The 21,487-nt window shown below is 36.0% G+C and overlaps 1 protein-coding gene across 23 annotated transcripts in view; it reads left to right on the top strand.

The window, feature by feature from the left end:
* Nucleotides 1–21,487, top strand: part of TRIP12 (thyroid hormone receptor interactor 12) — a 149,538-nt gene that overhangs the window by 89,104 nt on the left and 38,947 nt on the right. For 10 of the 23 annotated variants that reach the window (XM_036253481.1, XM_036253479.1, XM_036253477.1 and 7 more), the window contains 10 exons: nt 6,972–7,120; nt 9,775–9,810; nt 9,902–9,997; nt 11,916–12,008; nt 12,201–12,362; nt 14,509–14,577; nt 14,668–14,833; nt 17,847–17,964; nt 18,083–18,239; nt 20,371–20,524. In XM_036253481.1, coding sequence (XP_036109374.1) covers nt 6,972–7,120; nt 9,775–9,810; nt 9,902–9,997; nt 11,916–12,008; nt 12,201–12,362; nt 14,509–14,577; nt 14,668–14,833; nt 17,847–17,964; nt 18,083–18,239; nt 20,371–20,524 — 1,200 coding nt within the window. Of the gene's footprint in view, nt 1–6,971; nt 7,121–9,774; nt 9,811–9,901; nt 9,998–11,915; nt 12,009–12,200; nt 12,363–14,508; nt 14,578–14,667; nt 14,834–17,846; nt 17,965–18,082; nt 18,243–20,370; nt 20,525–21,487 lie in introns of all 23 variants that reach the window. The other 13 variants (XM_036253463.1, XM_036253469.1, XM_036253464.1 and 10 more) reach the window with 3 other exon arrangements.

The raw sequence follows: 21,487 nt of genomic DNA, 5'->3' as shown, positions 1-21,487 counted from the left end.
TTGAGAAATAAACAAGAGGGGCCTGTGGAAAGATTGAGGGGAGAGGGATAGCAGATGAAATCTGAGAGGTGTAGGCTCTCGCCACGTCATGTGGGACCTTGGCAGGCCAGCAGCAAGTGTGGGGTTTATCCAAAGGGTAATCAGGAACCACTAAAGGATTTACAAAAGGGGAATGACATGATCTTTATTATGAAAAAGATTAAACACATGGGAAAGTTAAGAGTATAATAGTATAATGTATTTAACTCCAAGAACCCATAACAAATTACCAGTCCCTAGCAACTACTCTTTCATTTATGTCCTTAACTATTCTCTCCACACTGCAGATATTTATTTATTTATTTACTTAGTTTTGTTAATCCTCACCTAAGGATATTTTTTCCATTGATTTTTTTTTTTTTTTTAAGAAAGAGTGGAAGGGAGGGAGGGAGAGAGAGAGAAACATAGATGTGGGAGAGACACACCAGTTGGTTGCCTTCTGCATGTTAAATGACCAGGGCCCGGGATTGAACCTGCAACCCAGTTACATGCCCTTGATTCAGGATCGAACCTGAGATCCTCTGGTCCTCTAACTACTGAGCAACACTGACCAGGGCTGCTCAGATTATTTTTAAGCCAATTTTAGGTATCACTTCATCTTCATATATTTGAATTTGTAACTGTAAAAATAGGGACATAAAAATATTTAGACAGTATTGTGAGTATTTTAAGGAGAAAAATATTTACTGTTATTAGAGATCTGTTCAGAGCTCAAATATTTCAGTTTTCATAAATTCACTTAAAAATTTGGTTTATTTGAATCAGGATCAAAATACAGTGTATACATTGCCATGAGTTAATATGTTTTGTTTTAAAGAAAAATTTGAGCCCTGGCTGGTTTTGCTCAGCGGTTAGAGCGTCGGCCTGCGGTCCGGAGAGACCCGGGTTCAGTTCCCGCTAAGGGCACGTACCTTGGTTGCAGTTTGTCCCCAGCCCTGGTTGGGTCGTGTGGGTGGCAACCACTCGATGTGTCACTTTCACGTCGATGTTTCTCTCTCTCTCTCTCCCTCTCACTCTATCTGAACAAAATATCGAAAAATGTCCTCGGGTGAGGATAAAAAAAACAAAAAACAAAACAAAAAAAAATAAAGAGAAATTTGATATTATTTACTTTTGGGTAGAAGGCTGAGAAGAAAAATTCTGCGGGGCTACCTAAAGGGTATTAACATTAAAACATTGGAAAATCCTTGTCAAGGGTCCACCGTTGCATATGAAATTAATGTAAATCATAGGCTAGAACTAGAGTACAAAACAGTGTTGCACCCCTCCATGCCCATTACCCAGCTTCAGCAATTCCTACTTTATGGTCAGTTTTTATCATTACTCTCACCCACATCCCTCTTCTCATATTAGTTTGAAATGAATCTCAGACAGTATATAATTTTAATATAGAAACATTTCATCATGTAGCTCAAGATGAGGCCCCTTAAAAACACACACAGAACACAAGCATACAGATTACTATTATCACACTTGAAAAAATAAACCAGTTAATTCTTTAATAATAGGTATCCAACCAGTACCAAATTTCCATTGTCTCAGATGTGTCATACATAAGTGTATTTCTTGTAAACAAGTAGTTGGATCTAGAGGCTTTTTCAGATTTGAAGTTGATTTATTATTTTCTTTCCCTAGTGGAGAAAGACTTTGAAAGTCGTGATGTGTTCTAATATTAGGAAGCACATAAAGTCTGATTGTCTCTTAAAACATTGAAATGAAACTCACTGCTGAGATATCAGGAATTACAAAAAGATAGTACTCCATGTCTAATGATCAGTCTTCACTTATCTAATGATCAGCATTATTATAAGTAAAAGAATTTATTACAAATACACTTACATAAAGGATATCTCTCCCAGAGAATAATTGGTATAGGAAAAATTATTTTCTCCCCTTTATTTACCAGTTTTCAGAATAGTTGGTTGTATTTTGCATTCTCTGAAGTGCTCATCTTACTGTAAATTTTGTGATTGATTAATTGATTGATTTTAGAGAGAGAGAGAAACATCAATGTGTTGTGATTTGTTGTTTGTTTATGCCTTTATTGATTGCTTTTTAAAAAAAATTTTTTCTTTATTGACTTAGAGAAGAAGGGAGAGGGAGAGAGAGAGAAACATTTATGATAGAGACCATCAATTGGCCACCTCCTGCATGCCCCCCATAGGGGATTTGGCCCACAACTTGGTCATGTGCCTTGACCAGGAATCAAATCAACAACCTCTTGGTGTGTGGGTTGACGCTCAACCACTGAGCCACACTGGCTAGGCTGGTTGCTTCTTATATATGCTCTGATCTGATATTTAACCCACAACCTTGGTGTATGGGAATGACACTGTAATCAACTGAGCTACACGGCTAGGGGCCTATTGTTATTTTTTTTTGTCATTGTCAAGTGGGTGGAGACATGTTTTAGAAATTTCAGTGATTTTCATTGATGTTTAAATTGTCCTCTCATTGAATGATGATGGAATATCTTTGAGGTTGGCTTCTGAATCTTTTTGATATGAACGTTTGATAACCTCCTTGCTCTCTGATGTGACAAGTTCATCTCTTTCTTCCACCACCTCCCCCACACCCCCCCCATACCTGAAATCAGGCATTTCTTCAAAGAGCCCTGATTTTTTTTGTGTGTTTTATATGAAATGGTATTTAGAGTCCACAGTTTGGGCTCTAGGCATATTCATTGCTACTGGTTTGATCATTGTGATTAGACACTTTTAATGGACAAACCTAGAAAGTAATTGCATTTTATCTTTTAAAATAAAACTTACAAGTTCAAGCTAATGCTGGCAATTCAAATTCAGAGCTGCAAGGTATTAATTACCTTAATCTTGTATCGTCTTTCTCCCATGCTAAAAATTCCAGTTCCTAATGATAACAACATAGTCACTTGTTGCTTGGTTGCTTGATAACCCTTTATCCTATTTTCTCCTCCCACACAAATAACCTTTGTTAATTTTATAGCTTGTCCTCCTATTATTTACTTGAGGAAAAAAACAAATCTCTGTTATCTACTTCATACATACTACTTTTCTTAGATAAAGGTGGTAAACTTTACACACTTTACCTTGTTTTTAACAATACATTTTGTTCCTTTTCCATAGTTGCTGCATATGTAGATTGCAAGAGAAAGAAGGATTTCTTTTTCCCTTTGTAAAACGCCATAGTGCTGCAGTTTATATAGCCAGTTTCCTGTTGAACTGGCTATATAATTCAGATTATTTCCAGTCTTGATTGTGCTACAATGAAATACAGCTTTCCTATTTTTTCCTGTGTTATTTGTAGGATAGATATCTGGAAGGGGGGTGTTGCTTTGTAAAAACATAAATGCATATAGCATTTGGCTGATGTTGTAAATCACCCTCTTTTGGAGTTTTACCATTTTTGTATTCCTACCAGTCATATAACAGTAATATGATGTCATTTTTTTTTCTTCTGCTAACTTTTTAGTTATATATCTTTATATACTTCTTTAGTGGTTACCCTAGAGATTTTAATGCTTATCCTTGGTTTATTATATCCTATCTTACAACCTATCATATTCAAACAGTACAAGATCCTTACAAAAATATAATTCTTTTTACTTCCTGCAATCCTTAATGCTATTGTTTTGTTTTACTTATACATGTGTTATAAAAACCTTAAGATATAATTGTTATTTTAGAACATCCATATTTGTTTGTTTGCCAACATAAATTTTATTTCAGTGCTCTTAATTCAACTTTTTGCACTTTCTTTTTCTTTTAGGATTTATTTCCTTTTAGTCTGAAGAACTTTTGTCCCCCATGTAGTGAATGATTGCTAGTAATGATTTCTCTGTGCATTTATTTGAGAAACCCTTGCTTTGTCTTAATTTGTAAAAGGTATTTTCCCCAGTTGTGAAATCCCCAGTACTCATAATGTCTTCTGGTCCCCCTGGTTTCTGTTTCACAGTCGTACTGTTGCCCTTCCAAGGTAATATCTTTTTCCTGACTTTTAAGATTTACTTTTTCAAAATATAATTCATTTTTAGTAGTTTGACTATATTAGGACTGTAAACTTTTTTTTTTTTTTTCCATTTTAATGTGCTTGGGTTTCACTGAACCTTTGAGTCTGTGAGTTATCTTTCATCAGTTTTGGAAAATTCTTGGCCATTATCCAAATATTTCTCTTATCTCATTATCTCTTCAAATTCTCCTTCTGTTCCTTCTGGGAGCATCAAGATCATACATATTCAAACTTTGGACTCATTCAACATGTCTCTCAGACTCCATTTTACTTTTGTTTTTATAAGAATTTTTTCCTTATACCCAGCTTTCAAATTCATTAATTCTTTTATTCTGCTGTCTTCTTCGTCTTTTAGTAAACCAATTAGTGAGTTTTAAAGTATTTATGTTGTTCAATTTTAAACAGTTATGATTTTTTATTATACATTCCAGTTCTATTTAAAATTTTTTCTTTTTTCTTTTTGTACATGCCCCTAGTGGAAACCGAACCCGGGACTCTCTGGTCTGCAGGCCGACACTCAACCACTGAGCCAAACTGGCCAGGGCAGTTCTATTTAATTTTATGTCACGAAACATTACTCTTAAATTGTTTTCAAATATTTAAAAATGCAAAAATAATTTTTAATTCACAAGGTATACAAAATGAGGCAAGAATTGGTTCTTTATGGAAAATATTTGCCAATTGACCCCTGATCTGTGATAGTGGTCCAGTAGACTCCTGGATGGTTCCTGAGACCATTACAGTTATTTATTGATTTTTTTAATTTTTATTTTTCATTTACAGTTGATTCAATATTATATTAGTTTCAGGTGTACAGCATAGTGGCTATGCATTTAAATAACTTACAAAGTGTGTGTGTGTGTGTCCCCGGTTAGTCTCGGTTGCCTGTCTGACACCATATATAGTTACTTACCGTATTATTGACTATATTCCTTATGCCGAATTTTACTTCCCTGTAACTATTTTGTAACTGCCAATTTGTACTTCTTAATCCCTCACCCTTTTCACCCAGCCTCTCAACCTCCCTCCAATCTGGCAACATCAGTTTGTTCTCTGTATCTAATAATTTGGTTTTTGCTTTGTTTATTCCTTTATTTTGTGTTTTAGATTCCACATAAAAGTGAAATCAGCCCTGGTCGGTTTGGCTCAGCGGTTAGAGCGTCCGCCTGCGGTCCAGAGAGACCCAGGTTCGGTTCCCGCTAAGGGCATGTACCTTGGTTGCAGTTTGTCCCTGGCCCTGGTTGGTCGTGCGGGTGGCAGCCACTCGATGTGTCATTTTCACATCGATGTTGCCCTCTCTCTCTCTTCCTCTCTCTCCCTCCCACTCTGTCTGTACAAAAAATGGAAAAATGTCCTCGGGTGAGGATAAAAAAAAAAAAGTGAAATCATATGGTATTTATTTGCCTTTCTCTGTCTGACTTACTTCACTTAGCATAATACCCTCTAGTGAATATTGATGATGATTTTTATCATGCCAAAACAATCTGTGTCCTTAAAATTGCCAGCCTCAATGTTTATAAGATATCCAATGGCGTAGGTGTCAGGTTTTTTTTAAGGTGGTTGTGCTGTTAGGTTATACTTTATATGAACTGTTTCATTCTTTAAAAATGAATCTAGAAGCAACTGAGGATTCTTTTGTTTTCACTTGTTACATTCCCCTCATTTTGTTTTTTCTTTCACATTATTTCAACATAAAAATAAGCCTGCTCTAACTAGAACTGATACTATTTAGTTTGAAATTTTTAAAGATGGTATCCCTTTGAACTTGAGTTTTTTGCAATATATTTTTAGATGAACTCTTGATGTTGGTAAAGGTAGGAAGACAGTGATAGTTATGCAGTCGTTAGCCACAGTCCTAAGAAATAGAGAAAACAAACCTTGCAAGGATCACCTGTGTCTCTTTTGAAAGGCTTATGCCCTCTAGGAATACACTGAAGTTTTATTGAAATAAAAACCTTTGGTTTTCATACAAATTCCACATTTATTGACATTTTGCAAACATTTATTTATTTATATATATTTTTGATATATTGCTCACCCCCCCATTGACATCCTCTACTCATTTTAATATTTATTGATATAGCAGTGAAAAAATCTAATACAAAAAGATGAAGCTGAAAAAAGGTGTAAGAAGAGAAAAGGCTAAAAGTAACTTGAGGTATAAATTTGATCAGCATTGATTGAATTAATTATGAAAATTTGAAGCACATTTGGAAACTATTTTTGAGTGTCTTGTTTAGCTTTTGACAATTCATTTCCCCCTGAGTCTTGGCATTTTTTAGTTGTTTGGCCAATGGAATTGAGCCTTAAAAGTAGTTCTCTAAAGTACTCTGATGGCAGCATCTGCAAATAAAATGAGAGGAGATGAAAAGGTCCTTCATTTGCCGGGTTTTTTGTTTGTTTGTTTGTTTTTGTTTTTAGGAAATGCTCTTTTGATCTTTCTATTCTCTTGATCTTTCACTGCTACTTGGATTCCATTCTGACACAGATATTGAGAGATTTATGACATTTCCTTTGAAGTCTGGGCATTACTTTTTAGCAGGCTTTTATTATTGCCGAAAACTTGCTCACTATAAGTTTGTTTGTGTGTGTGTGTGTGTGTATAATGCATAGTTAAAAGCAGATATATTAACAGTAACAATTTATATTAGTTGTATGGATATTTTTTGTTTTAGCCATTAAACCAATCAATATGTCTCATTTAAGTAGGTAACTGTTAAGACAAAAACATACACATAACTGTAAGATCACTTTAAGGCAGAGTAAATTTAACTAATCTAATTCTCTTGAATTATCAGCAGCCTGTCTTAACCCTGATATAGATCTAGTCTTTAGTTGGGGCGCAAAGAAGATAAGCAGTCAGCTACCATGTAGAGTCACAACTTGTACCTAGAAATAATTTTCTTGAATGTTTAAAAATAAGAGTTCTTTCTTTTCCTTTGAAGGCTCTAAGGCCCAGCAGCTTCTGCAAGGACTACAAGCAAGTGATGAAAGCCAGCAACTCCAGGCAGTTATTGAAATGTGTCAATTATTGGTCATGGGAAATGAGGAGACACTGGGAGGGTTTCCTGTCAAGAGCGTCGTTCCAGCTTTGGTAAGATAAAGTATTTCCTTTGTTTTACCATAGTTCCCTATGCTGCCAGTGTTTTTACTGAAAGTGTGCTTACTGTCATTATGAATTTTAAAACATGACAAAACTAAGAGACAATAGAATGTGGCTTAGTGCTTTTATTTCATGCTTATACATATTGTGAGTGATTACTAGTGATGAATTAGTAAATTTTCTAAACCATCTCTTGATGAATAGTTACCCCACCTTTGGTACTTAAATGACTAGTTTTAAATTAAAAATTTTTGGCCTCCTGACTTAATGTGTTGAAATTTACATGCTTTCTCTTTTATTCCTATGATACATGGGCAATAATAAGCAGCTCACTTGTGCGTTGTCTTTGTGGGCCATACAGGTTTCACATTTGATAACTATGTGCACGACAGAGCCGTCAAGCCAGAACACCACGTGGATCCGTCCAACCTAAAAGGATTTTTTTGTTAAGCAAAAACAAAAACCCAAAGCCAAACAAAACTATATCCATAATAGAAAAATCAGTTTTAAAAGTCTCATAATGATTTTTCAACACAATTATGAGTTGATATTTAGAATTTATTAAACTTAATTGCTTGAGCTTTTTAATGTGAAACAACAGGATAGAGTAATCTTGGTTGTAGGTCCTTGCTTTTCATCACTTTAAATATTACTTGTCACTCCCTTCTGGCCTACAAAGTTTCTTTTGAGAAATTGGCTGACAGCCTTTTATGGGAGCTCCATTGTAGGTAACTGTTTTTCTCTTGCTGCTTTTAATATTCTCTCTTTGTCTTTAACCTTTTGCATTTTGATAATGATGTGTCTTGGTGTGGACCTCTTTGGGTTCATCATGTTTGGAGCTCTCTGTGCTTCCTGGACTTGTGTGTCTGTTTCCTTTCTGTCATTATTTTTTCAAATAGGTTTTCAATTTCTTGCCCTTTCTCTTCTCTCTCTGGCACTCCCATGATGCGAATGTTGGTATGCTTGAAGTTGTCCCAGAGACTCCTTACACTGTCCTCATTTTTTTTATTCTTTTTTCTTTTTGCTGTTCTGATTGGGTGTTTTTTGCTTTCTTATATTCTAAACCGATGGTTTGCATCTTGGCTTCACCTACTCTGCTATTGATTCCCTGTCAATTATTCTTTATTTCAGTTAGCACATCCTTCATTTCTGACTGATCCTTTATTATGCTCTTGAGGTCCTCACTAAGTTCCTTGATGTTCTCACTATAAGTTCATTGAGTGTTCTTATAAGCAGTGTTTTGAACTCTGCATCTATTAGATTGTTTATCTCCATTTAGTTTAGCTCTTTTCCTGGAGTTCTGTTCTGTTCTTTCATTTGGGACATGTCTTAGTCTCCTCATTTTGGCTGCCTTCCTGTGTTTGTTTCTATATATTAGGTAGAGTTGCTGTGTCTTCTACGCTTCCCAGGTTGGCCTGTTGTAGTAGGTGTCCTATAGGGTCCAGTGGCACAGCCTCCCTGGTCACCCATCTGGGCCCTCGAGGTGCACCCCATGTGTGGATTTTACACCCTTCTGTTATAATTGAATCTTGATTGTAGTCATGATATGGCTTCTTTAATTTCATAGTTGTAGGACTTCCATTCAGCTTGATTTCAGACAGTTCTGAAGGATGTTTGTTTTGTAGTTTAGTTGTAATTTTGTTGTGATTGTGGGGGATTAGGGCTGTTTTTAACAAAAAGACTTACCAGGAAAAAAAACACACATACACATTGTGTACCCAATGTAATTCAGATCTGAGAAGGCACTCTTACATGATTACTGTATTAGAATATGTGATGTCTGTTATTGTAGTTATGCATTTAATTGAAGGGTGCTTTATAGCTTAAATTCAGTGCATTTAAGACTTTCCATTGAACCAGAAGACAGTGAATGATCTGTTTCCCCAAGTAGGAAATTTCTTTGGTAGCTTGGCTGTGTCAGGATAATGGAGTGTATAACCCTAGCAGTTTTGTATTCCCTCTTTTGAAAAAATATGGTTGAAATTTGCTTAAGGTCTTTTCCACAAGAGAAACTAAAATAAAAATTAGATATTAGGCTCCTTCATGTATTTGTCGAATAAATATATTAATTTAGGTTTTAATTAGTTTCTGGTGATGATCAGTATTGTGTTTAAATCCTATACTGCTATTTTACATCTGGGTCAACTGGTGCTTATCTCAACTTCAGAGCAGTTTATTCACAAGAATTTAAGCTATTGTTTGACTCTGTACTGACAGTTGTTAACTTAACAAATGTCAGTTCATTGCTGCTCTGTTCATTTATGTACTGTTTACTGACACCTCCGAAGTCCTAGTTGGCATGTTAATGAGCTTCTGAAGTGGGGGTGGATTAGAGAGAGGTGCCAGAAGGGTGGATAGTAAGCAACTGGAAGGCTTTGTTTTTTTCAAATAGGTTTTCAAGCGTGATGTGATGATTATCCAGCAAAGTTCCCAAGTTAGAGCTACAGTGTATGAGTAATGCCTTCCTACACATAATCATTTCTTGGGCATGCATACTAGGTTTTTAACTTGATATTATTTTTGTATGGTAAAAGCCTTGAGTAATACTTTTCCATTACAGTTGAAATAGAGGAAATAATACATCCTCTAGGACTTTGCTCTAAGAATATAGATAACTTCTAATACTTTGTCACATCTTTTAACAGATAACATTATTGCAGATGGAGCATAATTTTGATATTGTGAGTATGTCCTCTATTTTGAAAAACACTATGAATTTATATTTTGATCCTTTTTTTGTTTTTTGAGTAAAAATACCTTTTTGTTTTCTAGATGAACCATGCTTGTCGAGCCTTAACATACATGATGGAAGCCCTTCCTCGATCATCTGCTGTTGTAGTAGATGCAATTCCTGTCTTTTTAGAAAAGGTAATCCTACTTTTGTCCAATTTGTTCAAAAGTGGGGTTAGGGGAATCAAACTGAGGATTCATGACTTCTGAATTCTAAAGTAGTATATTACATTGTGAGGCCACATTAAAAGACAGGTTTTTTCCGCATTCATTGTCTAACTATAAAGCATGTGTGTGTATATATAATATTATATTTTAATCCTCACCCAAAGATATTTTTTCATTGAGATATTTATTTATTTAATAATCCTTACCAAAAGATATTTTTCCATTTATTTTCAGATAGAGTGGGAGGGAGGGGAGAGAGAGAGAGAGAAAGAGAGAGAGAGAAATATCCATGTGAGAGAGACACATCGATTGGTTGCCTCCAGCACAGCCCCAACCAGGGCCAGGGATGGAATCAAACCCGAGGCTCTTTGGTCTGCAGGCTAACACTCTTAACTGCTGAGCCAAACCGGCCAGGGCTGATTTTTTTTTCAGACAGAGTGGGAGGGAGGGAGGAAGACCGAGAGAGAGAGAAATATCAGTGTGTGAGAGAGACATTGATTGGTTGCCTCACGTACAACCCCAACTGTGGCCGGGGATCAAGCCCTCAACCAAGGTACTTGTCCTTGACCAGAAATCTAGCCCATGACTCTCTGGTCCATGGGTTGGCGTTCTAACCACTGAGAAAAACAGGCCAGGGCTAAACTATATTTTTTAGCTAAGATTCCAGAAACGTATTTTAGAGTAGTAGTTTAAAATTGATGTTAATAAAACATTTATAAAATCAACGGAGTTTTATAATATTTAACAATGGCAATTACCACATTAAAATTTTACAGAGAAGAACTTAAAGCACTCGATAGAAACTAATTTTATTATTTCTAGAAAACACTTCTGAGATAATAGCTATTTATACCCTCATTTTACAGCTGGGAAGGCTGAGACAAAGTACCTTGCTCAAGGTCATAAAGTGAGTCAATGGAGAAAGGGAATTTTTTTTCACATGTGGTAGGTTGTGTTTTTGATCCATCTTAAGGGTCTTTTCTTTTTTTTTTTTTCCTCACCCGAGGACATTTTTCCATCTTTTGTTCAGGTAGAGTGGGAGGGAGAGAGAGGAACAGAGAGAAAGAGAGAGAGAGAGAGAGAAACATCGATGTGAAAGGAACACATTGAGTGGCTGCCACCCGCACAACCGACCAGGGCCGGGGACAAACTACAACCGAGGTACACGCCCTTAGCGGGAACTGAACCCGGGTCTCTCAGGACCGCAGGCCGACACTCTAACCGCTGAGCCAAACCGGCCAGGGCCAGGGTCTTTTCTTTTTTAATGCACGATAAAATTTCCATTATCTGTAACCTTGGAATATGTATAAAGTTTAAAACCGGATTTAAAAAATAGGTTGTATAAAACAACCCATTTATTTTAAATATGAAGAATGCAAGTCATGTAATTGGATATAATTTATTCTCAATATAAAACATTTTTCAGTATCTTAAGACAACAAAGTAGTAGGAAGCTATATTGGCTGTACACTGTAGCTTAAGCTGGTTTCCTATGGTGGGTTTCATGTTAGAGGCAGTATAGATTGATGGAAATTAGAGAAGATACTGTGGTTATTCATGTGGAAGATAAGTGACTAGGAAAGAACTTGAGCCCTGGCTGGTTTGGCTCATCGGCCTGCGGTCCAGAGACCTGGGTTTGGTTCCTGCTAAGGGCACGTACTCAGTTGTAGTTTGTCCCTGGCCCTGGTTGGGGCGTGTGGGAGGCAGCCACTCAATGTGTCCCTTTCACATCGATGTTTCTCTTTCCCTCTCTCTCTTCTCCCCCCCCCCCCCCACCTCCCACTCTATCTGAACAAAACATGGGAAAATGTCCTCGGGTGAGGATAAAAGAAAAGAAAAGAAAAGAACTTGAATGATAACCTTAGGTTACCTATTTTTATGTTCCCAGCTGCAAGTAATTCAGTGTATTGATGTGGCAGAGCAGGCCTTGACTGCCTTGGAGATGTTATCACGTAGACACAGTAAAGCCATTCTGCAAGCGGTAAGTGTTGTTACTGAAGCACTGTTTTTCACTTAATGTTGGATTTTATACCCACATTTGTACCATCTCCTAGATTACAGGCTCTGTAAGGTACACGTGGTGTTTTCAAACTGATATGCTCAACTTTTAAGTCAGCTTTTTAAATTGTTAATAAAGGGTATTTCTTCACTTTAACAGTTTTCTATATTTTAGGGTGGTTTGGCAGACTGCTTGCTGTATCTAGAGTTCTTCAGTATAAACGCCCAAAGAAATGCACTAGCAATTGCAGCCAATTGCTGCCAGAGTATCACGCCAGATGAATTTCACTTTGTGGCAGATTCCCTCCCATTGCTTACCCAAAGGCTAACCCACCAGGTAAAATATGAACCTGTTTTATGTATCATAAGCATTTTTATTATGTCAGTTTTAACTAGGTTTTTAAATCTCCCAGCTGGATATATAAATAGGAAATGTTCTGATTCATGGTTGTTCCCATGTTACCCAGTCTCATGTACCATATTAGGTATTTTATAAATGTTGGTGGGTTTATGCAAATAAACAATAATCAGTATGTTTGATGTCTTCAACAATTTTGACCTTAAGGGATGATTTTGTTATTTTGACAAGAATTTAGTGTTTACCCTGTGATGTGATCAGAATTTCCTTTTGGAAAGCTCTTCCTTTCCTGAAAGGCATCGGGCTAGGCAAATAAGACCACGAGGATGAGATTAGGGGAGAGATAAGACATGTCTCAAATAGAAATGAAATGGAAAATGTAGACTGGCTGTCTGGGGAGCAGAGCAGGAGCAATTATTTAGGATATGGAATCAGTGGATCTGGTGATGGAGTGGAGGACAGATCAAGAGTAAAGCTTCAACTCAAGGTTGTAGAGAAATTAAATTTTCTTTTAATATTAATTAGTGTTTTAAAGTGTAATTGCTAAAGAGATTTATTTATTAATTTTTTTTTTTAAGAAAATCTGGCTTTTAAATCACCTTCACAGTATGCTTAAAATCTTGGGACCATTTAGGTATATTAAATATGTTAAATAAGGAATTTGTGTAAGATAAATAATAGTGATTATTGAATCACTTTGGAGAGTTTTTATTCTAAGGTGATCAAGACACAGGTAGTGCCATTTATCATTTATTTTTTAAAAATTAGGTTGAGATAACCTTTATGGGGGCTAGAACTATGTTCTCTAGTCAGCTGTGATTTCAGTATAGTTGGCCCTCGTTTATCTCCGTTCATCAGTTCCAGACTCTACTGTGATAAATGAATTTCCGTGAAGTAGTATTCTTTATTTATATATAGTCCCTCGCCACTTCACACTTTGACTTTCATGGCTTCACTCTATTGCAAAAGTCGAAGCATGAAGTGGTGAGGGACGACTGAATCCCTATTTTTTTTTTGTCCTCACCTGAGGACATTTTTCCTTTTTTTTTTCCAGATAGAGTGGGAGGGAGGGAGGGAGGGAGGGAGGGAGGGAGGGAGGGAGGGAGGGAGAGAGAGAGAGAAAGAAGAGAAATGTCGATGTGAAAGGGACACATCAAGTGGCCACAACCCAACCAGGGCCGGGGACAAACTGCAACCAAGGTACATGCCCTTAGTGGGAACTGAACCTGGGTCTCTCTAGACCGCAGGCCACTGCTCTAACCACTGAGCCAAACTGGTCAGGGTTGTATCCTATTTTTGAAGTAGGCATGGCAGAGAAGTAAAAAAGTTGGCCATTATAGCACTTTTTCTAGACTTAAGTAATGACAGCAAAGTTCATGTAGGGCATTTGAAATACCAGGATTATTCTCATTTTTACACAAGCAAGTCTATCAAAATACTTGTTAAGCCATTAAATTGTTCCTTTTGTTCTTATGTGGCTTATTTAAAATGTTTTCTCAATGAGGCCAGTCTAATAGTATTTCCAGATTGTTTTTATAATCAATGTAACAAATTATACCTAGTTTTTCACATTATCAGTAAACCTCTGGTTCACACACATATAGTTAACTATTTTCAACTTTTTATTGTATGCAAGTTTTAAATATTTCTGTTGGGAATGCGTTCTAGAATGATGAGTTGTTTTTCTTTATTATAATTATTTAGATATTAAAATTACAGAAGTACAATGGGGAGTCGTTTAATAAGATTTATCCATATGTGATACACAAATGAACTGACCCATGTCCTCTTCCTCAACCTCCCACAAGTAGAAACAAAAATGAGTTAAATAAATTAATATAATAACATAAGTAGAAGTACAAAAGTTGTTCCTCTTTTTCTGTATATTTGCTTTTGTCTATTGGGGCCTTAAATGAAGAAGAGAGGTTCTATCAGTATGATTCTCTTTACTTGGAAATCATATTATGGATTGTAACTTGCTTAGGCTTGTTGTATTTTCAAAGTTCACATCTAATTCAGCCAGCCTTGAAAAGTGTTGGGTTAGGAAGAACCCAAAGGTAGTGATGCATGACAGTGAAAATGTTTTATAATAATAAACTTTGTTTTCCTTTATTAAAAAAAATAGGACAAAAAGTCAGTAGAAAGCACTTGCCTTTGTTTTGCACGTCTAGTGGACAACTTCCAACATGAGGAGGTGAGCCTTTAGTTCTTGTTGGTATTTTCATGAAGTTATTAAATTGCTGAATCACAGTATAATAATTTCTTTTTTTTCTTTTGTTTGAAGAATTTACTCCAGCAAGTTGCCTCCAAAGATCTGCTTACAAATGTTCAACAGCTATTGGTAGTGACTCCACCAATTTTAAGTTCTGGGATGTTCATAATGGTGGTTCGCATGTTTTCTCTGATGTGTTCCAACTGTCCAACTTTAGCCGTTCAACTTATGAAGCAAAGTAAGTGCTATTTTATTCTACTTTAAGCAGGAGAAGTGGCTTTTTAAAAAAATCTAGTAAGTAAAGTCAACATAAGTTAAGCAAGTAAAAGATAGCTAATATCATAGGGACTGGATAATGAAGAAAAATTGTTAATGTGTAATAAGTTTGTGTTGTGACAATGTAGTGATGCTACCTGCATACTATTTTAAAAGTGTACAGTATATTAAAATTCTTCCCTTGGTGTCTAGGTCTCAAGACCTAAGAAGATTGCTTTCTGTACAATATCAATTATATAATGGTAATTAGATTTTCTAGTGGTTCATCTGATTCCAGAAGGCTTTTCTTTCTCAAAAAGTTGGAACTTATATCGATGAATGTCTCTGATCTTTGCTACTTTAGTATTTCTAAGCCTTTCCCAACCCTACCCAGTGTGCAGGAAATAAAGTGTTACTGCACTGCTGTTGCAATTTGCTGTTACTTTCTTAAACTTTTGATTTGACAAGTTAATAGTGAACACAACAGAATTAAAAATATATATATGATTGTGGTTAATAGAGTATTGATCATTTTTATATGAAACCCCAGTGGATGTTGGGAGCCAGGGATGATATTCACTAACAAAATAGTCTGTGACCCCACTGCCTCAGATAGAATATTGAGTAGTTTAATTTATTAATTTATTAAGTGGTATAATTTAAACTACTTTTGGGGGGGTTCATTTATAGTTTTAGTTGCATTACTTGTAAAGTAGGGCATTGACACAAAATTTTTAAGAACAGTATAGTGTTGCTGAGGTGATTTTATGATAAGATTCCTCTTAAATCATTGTTACATGAACAAAGTGCTCTCTGCCTAGATATGTTTGGGAAAGGTTTAAATAACTCTTTTTTTGGTGTGTAGTCACAATGCACTTTGCTTATTAAACAAATCCCTAGGAACTCTTTGAATTTTACCTAGCCTACTATTTTCTGAAGTTTGAGTACAGATTATCTCTTGTTACCATTGATCTCTTATTACTGTGTGTTAATAGCATTTCCCTAAACACTGGTTTGAAAAATTACTGCCTAACTGTTGTTTGTTCAGATAAGCATTTTGGATTTTTTTTTCTGTTAATAGGATGAATATTTTCACATCTTTTGCATACTCCAGGAAGTTTGCCACACCTTCATAATAGAGAGGTTGCTAGATATATCTTCTTCCTGCAGCAATAATACAATTAAAACATGAATCTCTTCCCTTTTCATTTTCTGTCATCCTTTGATCTCTTAAAATTTTTTTTATCCTCACTCGAGGACATTTTTCCAATTATCTTCAGACACATTAGGAGGGAGGGAGGGAAAGTGAGAAACATCAATGCGAGAGAGGCACATCGACTGGTTGCCTTCTGTGCAATCCTGACCAGGGCCTGGGACAAACTACAACTGAGATACATGCCCTTGCTGGAATCGAACCCGGGTCTCATGGCCACAGGCCAGCGCTCTAACTGCTGAGCCAAATCAGCCAGGGCCCTTTGATCTCTTTTTAAAAAATAAATAAATCCTTGTGTACCATTGCCATGTATTCACATTTCTTTGGGAAGTTTGCAAAATTGCTTATTTGAGAAATTTTTATTTTTATTCATTTTTTTTGAATATTTTTTTTTAATTATTAGAGAGATAGGAAGGGAGAGGGAGAGAGAGATAGAAACATCGATGAGCGAGAATGTCGATTGGCTACCTCCTGCATCCACCCCACTGGGGATCAAGCCCGCAACCTGGGCGTGTGCCCTGACCGGGAATTGACCCAGCGACCTCGTGGTCCATGGATTGACACTCAACCTCTAAGCCACACTGGCTGTACTTTCAAGAAATTTTTAAACATTTTATTTACTATTTGAAATTTCTATGCGCAGAGATTTAACTATTCATACCTCTCTACCCCAACTCAATGGTGAATGCTTTCCTTGACAACAGACCTTACTGATTACTGGCAAAACATTGCCGTGAAATGCTGTGTGTGTGTGTGTGTTTATAGTCATGTATATAGTATGTGTACAAACACACATACCGCAGCCAACAGAGAGCCACCCTGTCTTAATCGTAGCTGTTAGTGATGAAACCCTACTGAGGCTGAGAACTTTCTCCATTCACACTGCCAGTGCGTCAGACTGGCTCATGCAGATTCTTCCATAAACTGATATATTCTGGGAATGGAAGCCTGTAATAGACAATATTTTAATTATTTTTGTCTTTAGATGGCATGCTTAATGTTATGTAAGAAAATGTTTTTCCTGATCACAAAATATGGTGAAATTCAGATATTTTAAATTGCTTTGTTTTATCCTGTTGGCCACACATTTTCCATATATTTGCATTGAAGACAAATATATGAATATACTTCAACTGAGGGTTAAAATGCATGTTGAGTACACTTTTGTGCAAAGCACAGTGCTCCTCAAGGGAAGGAATAAAAGATTCCTGAAGTGTCTGGGTGGATTTATGATCAAGTGTTCAGCTGGAAGATTAGGAACTTAAACTGAAATCCTCAGGAAGGAAGTATTTAGAAATTTTTTCTTAGGTGTTTATTACAACTCATTTGGAATTTTTACTTTAATTTCAGTAGTATATTGCTGGAGAAGAAAATAATTTTGATTGTTTTTTCCCCTAGGGAATGATTGCTTTTTAAAGTAGGTAATATAATACAATGAAAAAAATAAAATAGAAACAGACTTCTAGAGACAGAAAGCAGACTGACAGCTGTCAGAGGGGAGGAAGGTTGAGGGACTCTGTGAAATAGGTGAAGGAATTAAAAATATGTATATACAAAGACAACTGTATGGTGTTTACCAGAGGTAAAGGGAGATGAGGAGATAAGAGAAGGTAAAAGGGGGTAGTCTTGACTGTGGGTAGTAGGCACACAGTGCATTATAGAATTGTACACTTGAAACCTATATAATGTTATTAACCAATGTCACCTCAGTAAATTCAATAAAAAATAAAGTAGGTAATATAATTGGTTTCACAGCCTTTTGTGTTTGTTGTTGGTTTTTCAGACATTGCAGAAACGCTTCACTTTCTCCTGTGTGGTGCCTCCAATGGAAGTTGTCAGGAACAGATCGATCTTGTTCCACGCAGCCCTCAAGAACTGTATGAACTGACATCTCTGATTTGGTAAAGATCAAGCTAATAATAGCAGTGCTTTATAAGAGGGCGTTTTACTTTAGAGACCTGACATTTGCTAATAGTTTGGGAAGCTGTTTATTAAAATAATTGCACTCTATTTTCCCAGTGAACTTATGCCATGTTTACCAAAAGAAGGCATTTTTGCAGTCGATACCATGCTGAAGAAGGGAAATGCTCAGAACACAGATGGTGCAATATGGCAGTGGCGTGACGACCGGGGCCTTTGGCATCCCTATAACAGGATTGACAGCCGGATCATTGAGGTAGTAGTTTCATCGTACCGTTTAAATGTGTCTTTTTTTGTGGAGAGTGGGCGTAGGGATGGGAAGTGGGGAGGGTGGATATGTGTACTTAAACGTGCTCAATTTTGAATTAACTCAAGATTCTCTCATTTTGTCTCCTGAGAACAAGGTCCTCATTTCTGTTCAGGTCAGAAAACATGATGTTCTAGTCCTGCTTCTGCTGCTAACTACCTGATTGACTTGGAGCAAGTAATTTAAGTTCTTTGTTCCATAGTTTCCTTATTTCTGAAAGGAAACTTTGGAGGAGTTAGGCTATATATTTCTAAAAGTCCCTTCTATCTCATGTCTAAAAGTAATCTCAAAAGCAGAGATTAACATAAAAATAGCTGTTTCTCAATATTTTTAAGAACACAACAGAAACAAACCTAAATATCTAGCTCTAGATGAATGCTTATGTAAACTCTTGACACATACTTAGGTTCATATATAATCCAGACATTAATGGGATAGATTTTTATGACATAAAATGGGATATGATAAATGAAAACAATATTTAAAATTATGTGATTCTTTTGGGAACGCACGTAAAATAAGAGAAAAGAGGAATAATGCATAAGAAAGAAAGAAACCAAAATATTTACAGTGATTTATTTATTTATTTTTTTTGGTGAGGTTTTATGAGTGATTTTATTCTTTTTTTCTTTTAATCATCACCCGAAGATATTTTTCCATGTATTTTCAGACAGAGTGGAAAGGAGAGATAGAGAGAGAGAAACATCAATGTGAGAGAAACACATCAATTGGTTGCCTCCTGCATGACCCCGACCAGGGCCGGGGACTGAACTGCAACCGAGGTACGTGCCCTTGACCGGAAGCGAATCCGCGACTCTTTGGTCTGCGGGCGGACGCTCTAACTGCTGAGCCAGACTGGCCAGGGCGAGTGATTTATTCTTTATATTTTCATACTTCCATATTAAGTTTGCACTGAAGTATTTTCTCAGGTCAAGTAAAATCTGCCCTAGTTCAAGAAGTGTTGGTAACTGCATTATATGAAATGCATGTTATCTCATGTAACAGTTATAGGAGATAATTGTTAATATTTGATCCCTTTAAGTATCAATGTATTTTCTAATTTCAAACTGTGATATTTGAATTTTTACAACAGTATGCTTAAACAGACATTCTTTAAAGATGTTTTCCACCAAGTTAATTTCTAAAAAAGAATTTTTGGAAAACTTTGAAACCGTTAACTTATGTTCTAAAATCAGAAGTTTGTATGAAAATATCTAAATTCAGAGGCAGCTTTTTTGAAGAACTTAAGCGTGACTGGTCTTTCATGCATTGTTAGCCTTAGTGTATAAGCAGGTCCTATCCTCCAACACTAAGCATTCTTCTTAGCATTTTTCTAATAATTTTATTTTCACTATTAACTTTCTATCTTTTATTTTCTAAGAGTCCTGTCTTCCATTCAACCTAGGAATTTCATTGTTTGGACTGTTATAAGAATTAATATTTTGTCACTGCTTTAGGCTGTCTAAAATCAAGCAGACAGTGTGAATCAGACTGTCTCATTCTACAAATGTACTGTGTAATAACTGCAACCCCTAGGGATTAGGATTACTCTATTAGTTCCAGTTGTGTCCCTTACAATCTTAAGAGCATCATTTAAATGGAAAAGTCTTTTTTGTTTACGTAAGGATAATTTTATAGAATCATTTTGTTTAAAGGAGAATTTTAGTGGACTGCTAAGAATTTATGATGTAAATAACTCCATAACCTAAGAATTAGATACTAAGAACAATTTTTTTCTGTCAGCAATGTCTTAGGAGCCTTCTTAATACAAATGGTGTCTTCTTTATGTCAGTGGTTCTACGTGACTGGATCTTTCATCAAGATTTTTACCTGTTTTTATGTCTCAGGGGACCTGATAGGGCCTGTGGTGTATATTTGTATTTAATTGAGAATGATTTGTTTAATGAATGAGTTTTTTTTCACATCCACACTATAAAATTTTCCGTATTTTGTTACTTCATCATCTAAAACCTGATTAAATAAATATGTAAGTTAGCATTTATATAGGGTCCCCTGCTGTGTCTTAAGTTAATACATTTCTCCATGGTTATATTCAAGGTTTCTCTCTCTTTGCTCTCAGGCAGCCCATCAGGTCGGTGAGGATGAGATAAGCTTGTCCACTCTGGGACGAGTTTATACTATTGATTTTAATTCTATGCAGCAAATCAATGAGGACACGGGAACAGCACGTGCCATTCAGAGAAAACCTAACCCCTTAGCCAATACTAACACTAGTAAGTGCCTTTATTAAACTTAAGTAATTAATTTGTTGTTTTTGTCATGTGCATTACTTGACAAATGAGTCAATATTTCTTAACTGGTATCTTCCCCGTGATCTTATTACTTAAGTGATTTGCAGTGTCTTGGGCTCTGGTCAGAATTGGCCCTTGTAGTTTTTTATTTGTTTTGTTTTATTTATATTTTATTTGATTCTGTTATCCCTATTCTATCTTTAGATCCACCTATACCCATCAGATTAGCTCTTTCCAACCTTTGGTTCTATACATTTTCACCACAATTCTCTTCTTAACTAATGAAGAATAGACAACTATGATTTTTTCCCCCCAAGGTTCTGACATGTATTTTTCTCAGGGATTTAGTCCATTGCTTTTGAAGCATTAGCTTAGAGTGGAGGAGTCAGCAAACTTTCTTTGAAAAGGGCCAGGTAGTAAATATTTTAAACTTTGCAGGACATGCAGTCCCTGTACTCAACACTGCTATTGTAGCTCTAAAGCAGTATGTAAGGAAATAGACATCTTTGTGTTCCAGTAAAATTTTATTTACAAAATAGGTGATGGGCCAGATTGGGTCTTTGGACCATTCTTTGCCAACCCCTGGTCTTGAGCTTACTTTTCATCAGTTACCTTTTTATCTACACCTTATTCCCTCTAAGCAAAGTGACAAGAGTACCTTGTTTTTCTATAGCTTCTAACTAAATACTGCTCACTGTTTATTTCTTATTGGTGGTTTAGCTGGTTAATGCTGAAATATACCTAATATTTTGTTGAGCATATGTTAGTAAAATACCAGGCACAGTGTAGTGGTGCCTTGTTCTTTTCAGCTGGCCAGAATGGTGAGTGATTTTCTAGCTGGCTAAATTTTGTCTTTATGACCCCTTTGGTATCTTTATAGGCCCTAGTTGATCACATTAGATAGGTTGGTTTGTTTTCTAATTAAAAATGTTTTAGCGTTTCAAA

Source organism: Molossus molossus, unplaced genomic scaffold (genome assembly GCF_014108415.1).
Source record: "Molossus molossus isolate mMolMol1 unplaced genomic scaffold, mMolMol1.p scaffold_m16_p_11, whole genome shotgun sequence".
Taxonomy (NCBI): Eukaryota; Metazoa; Chordata; class Mammalia; order Chiroptera; family Molossidae; genus Molossus; species Molossus molossus.
The sequence above is the reverse complement of the archived record's forward strand: the minus strand, read 5'-3'. Positions and strand labels throughout refer to the sequence as shown.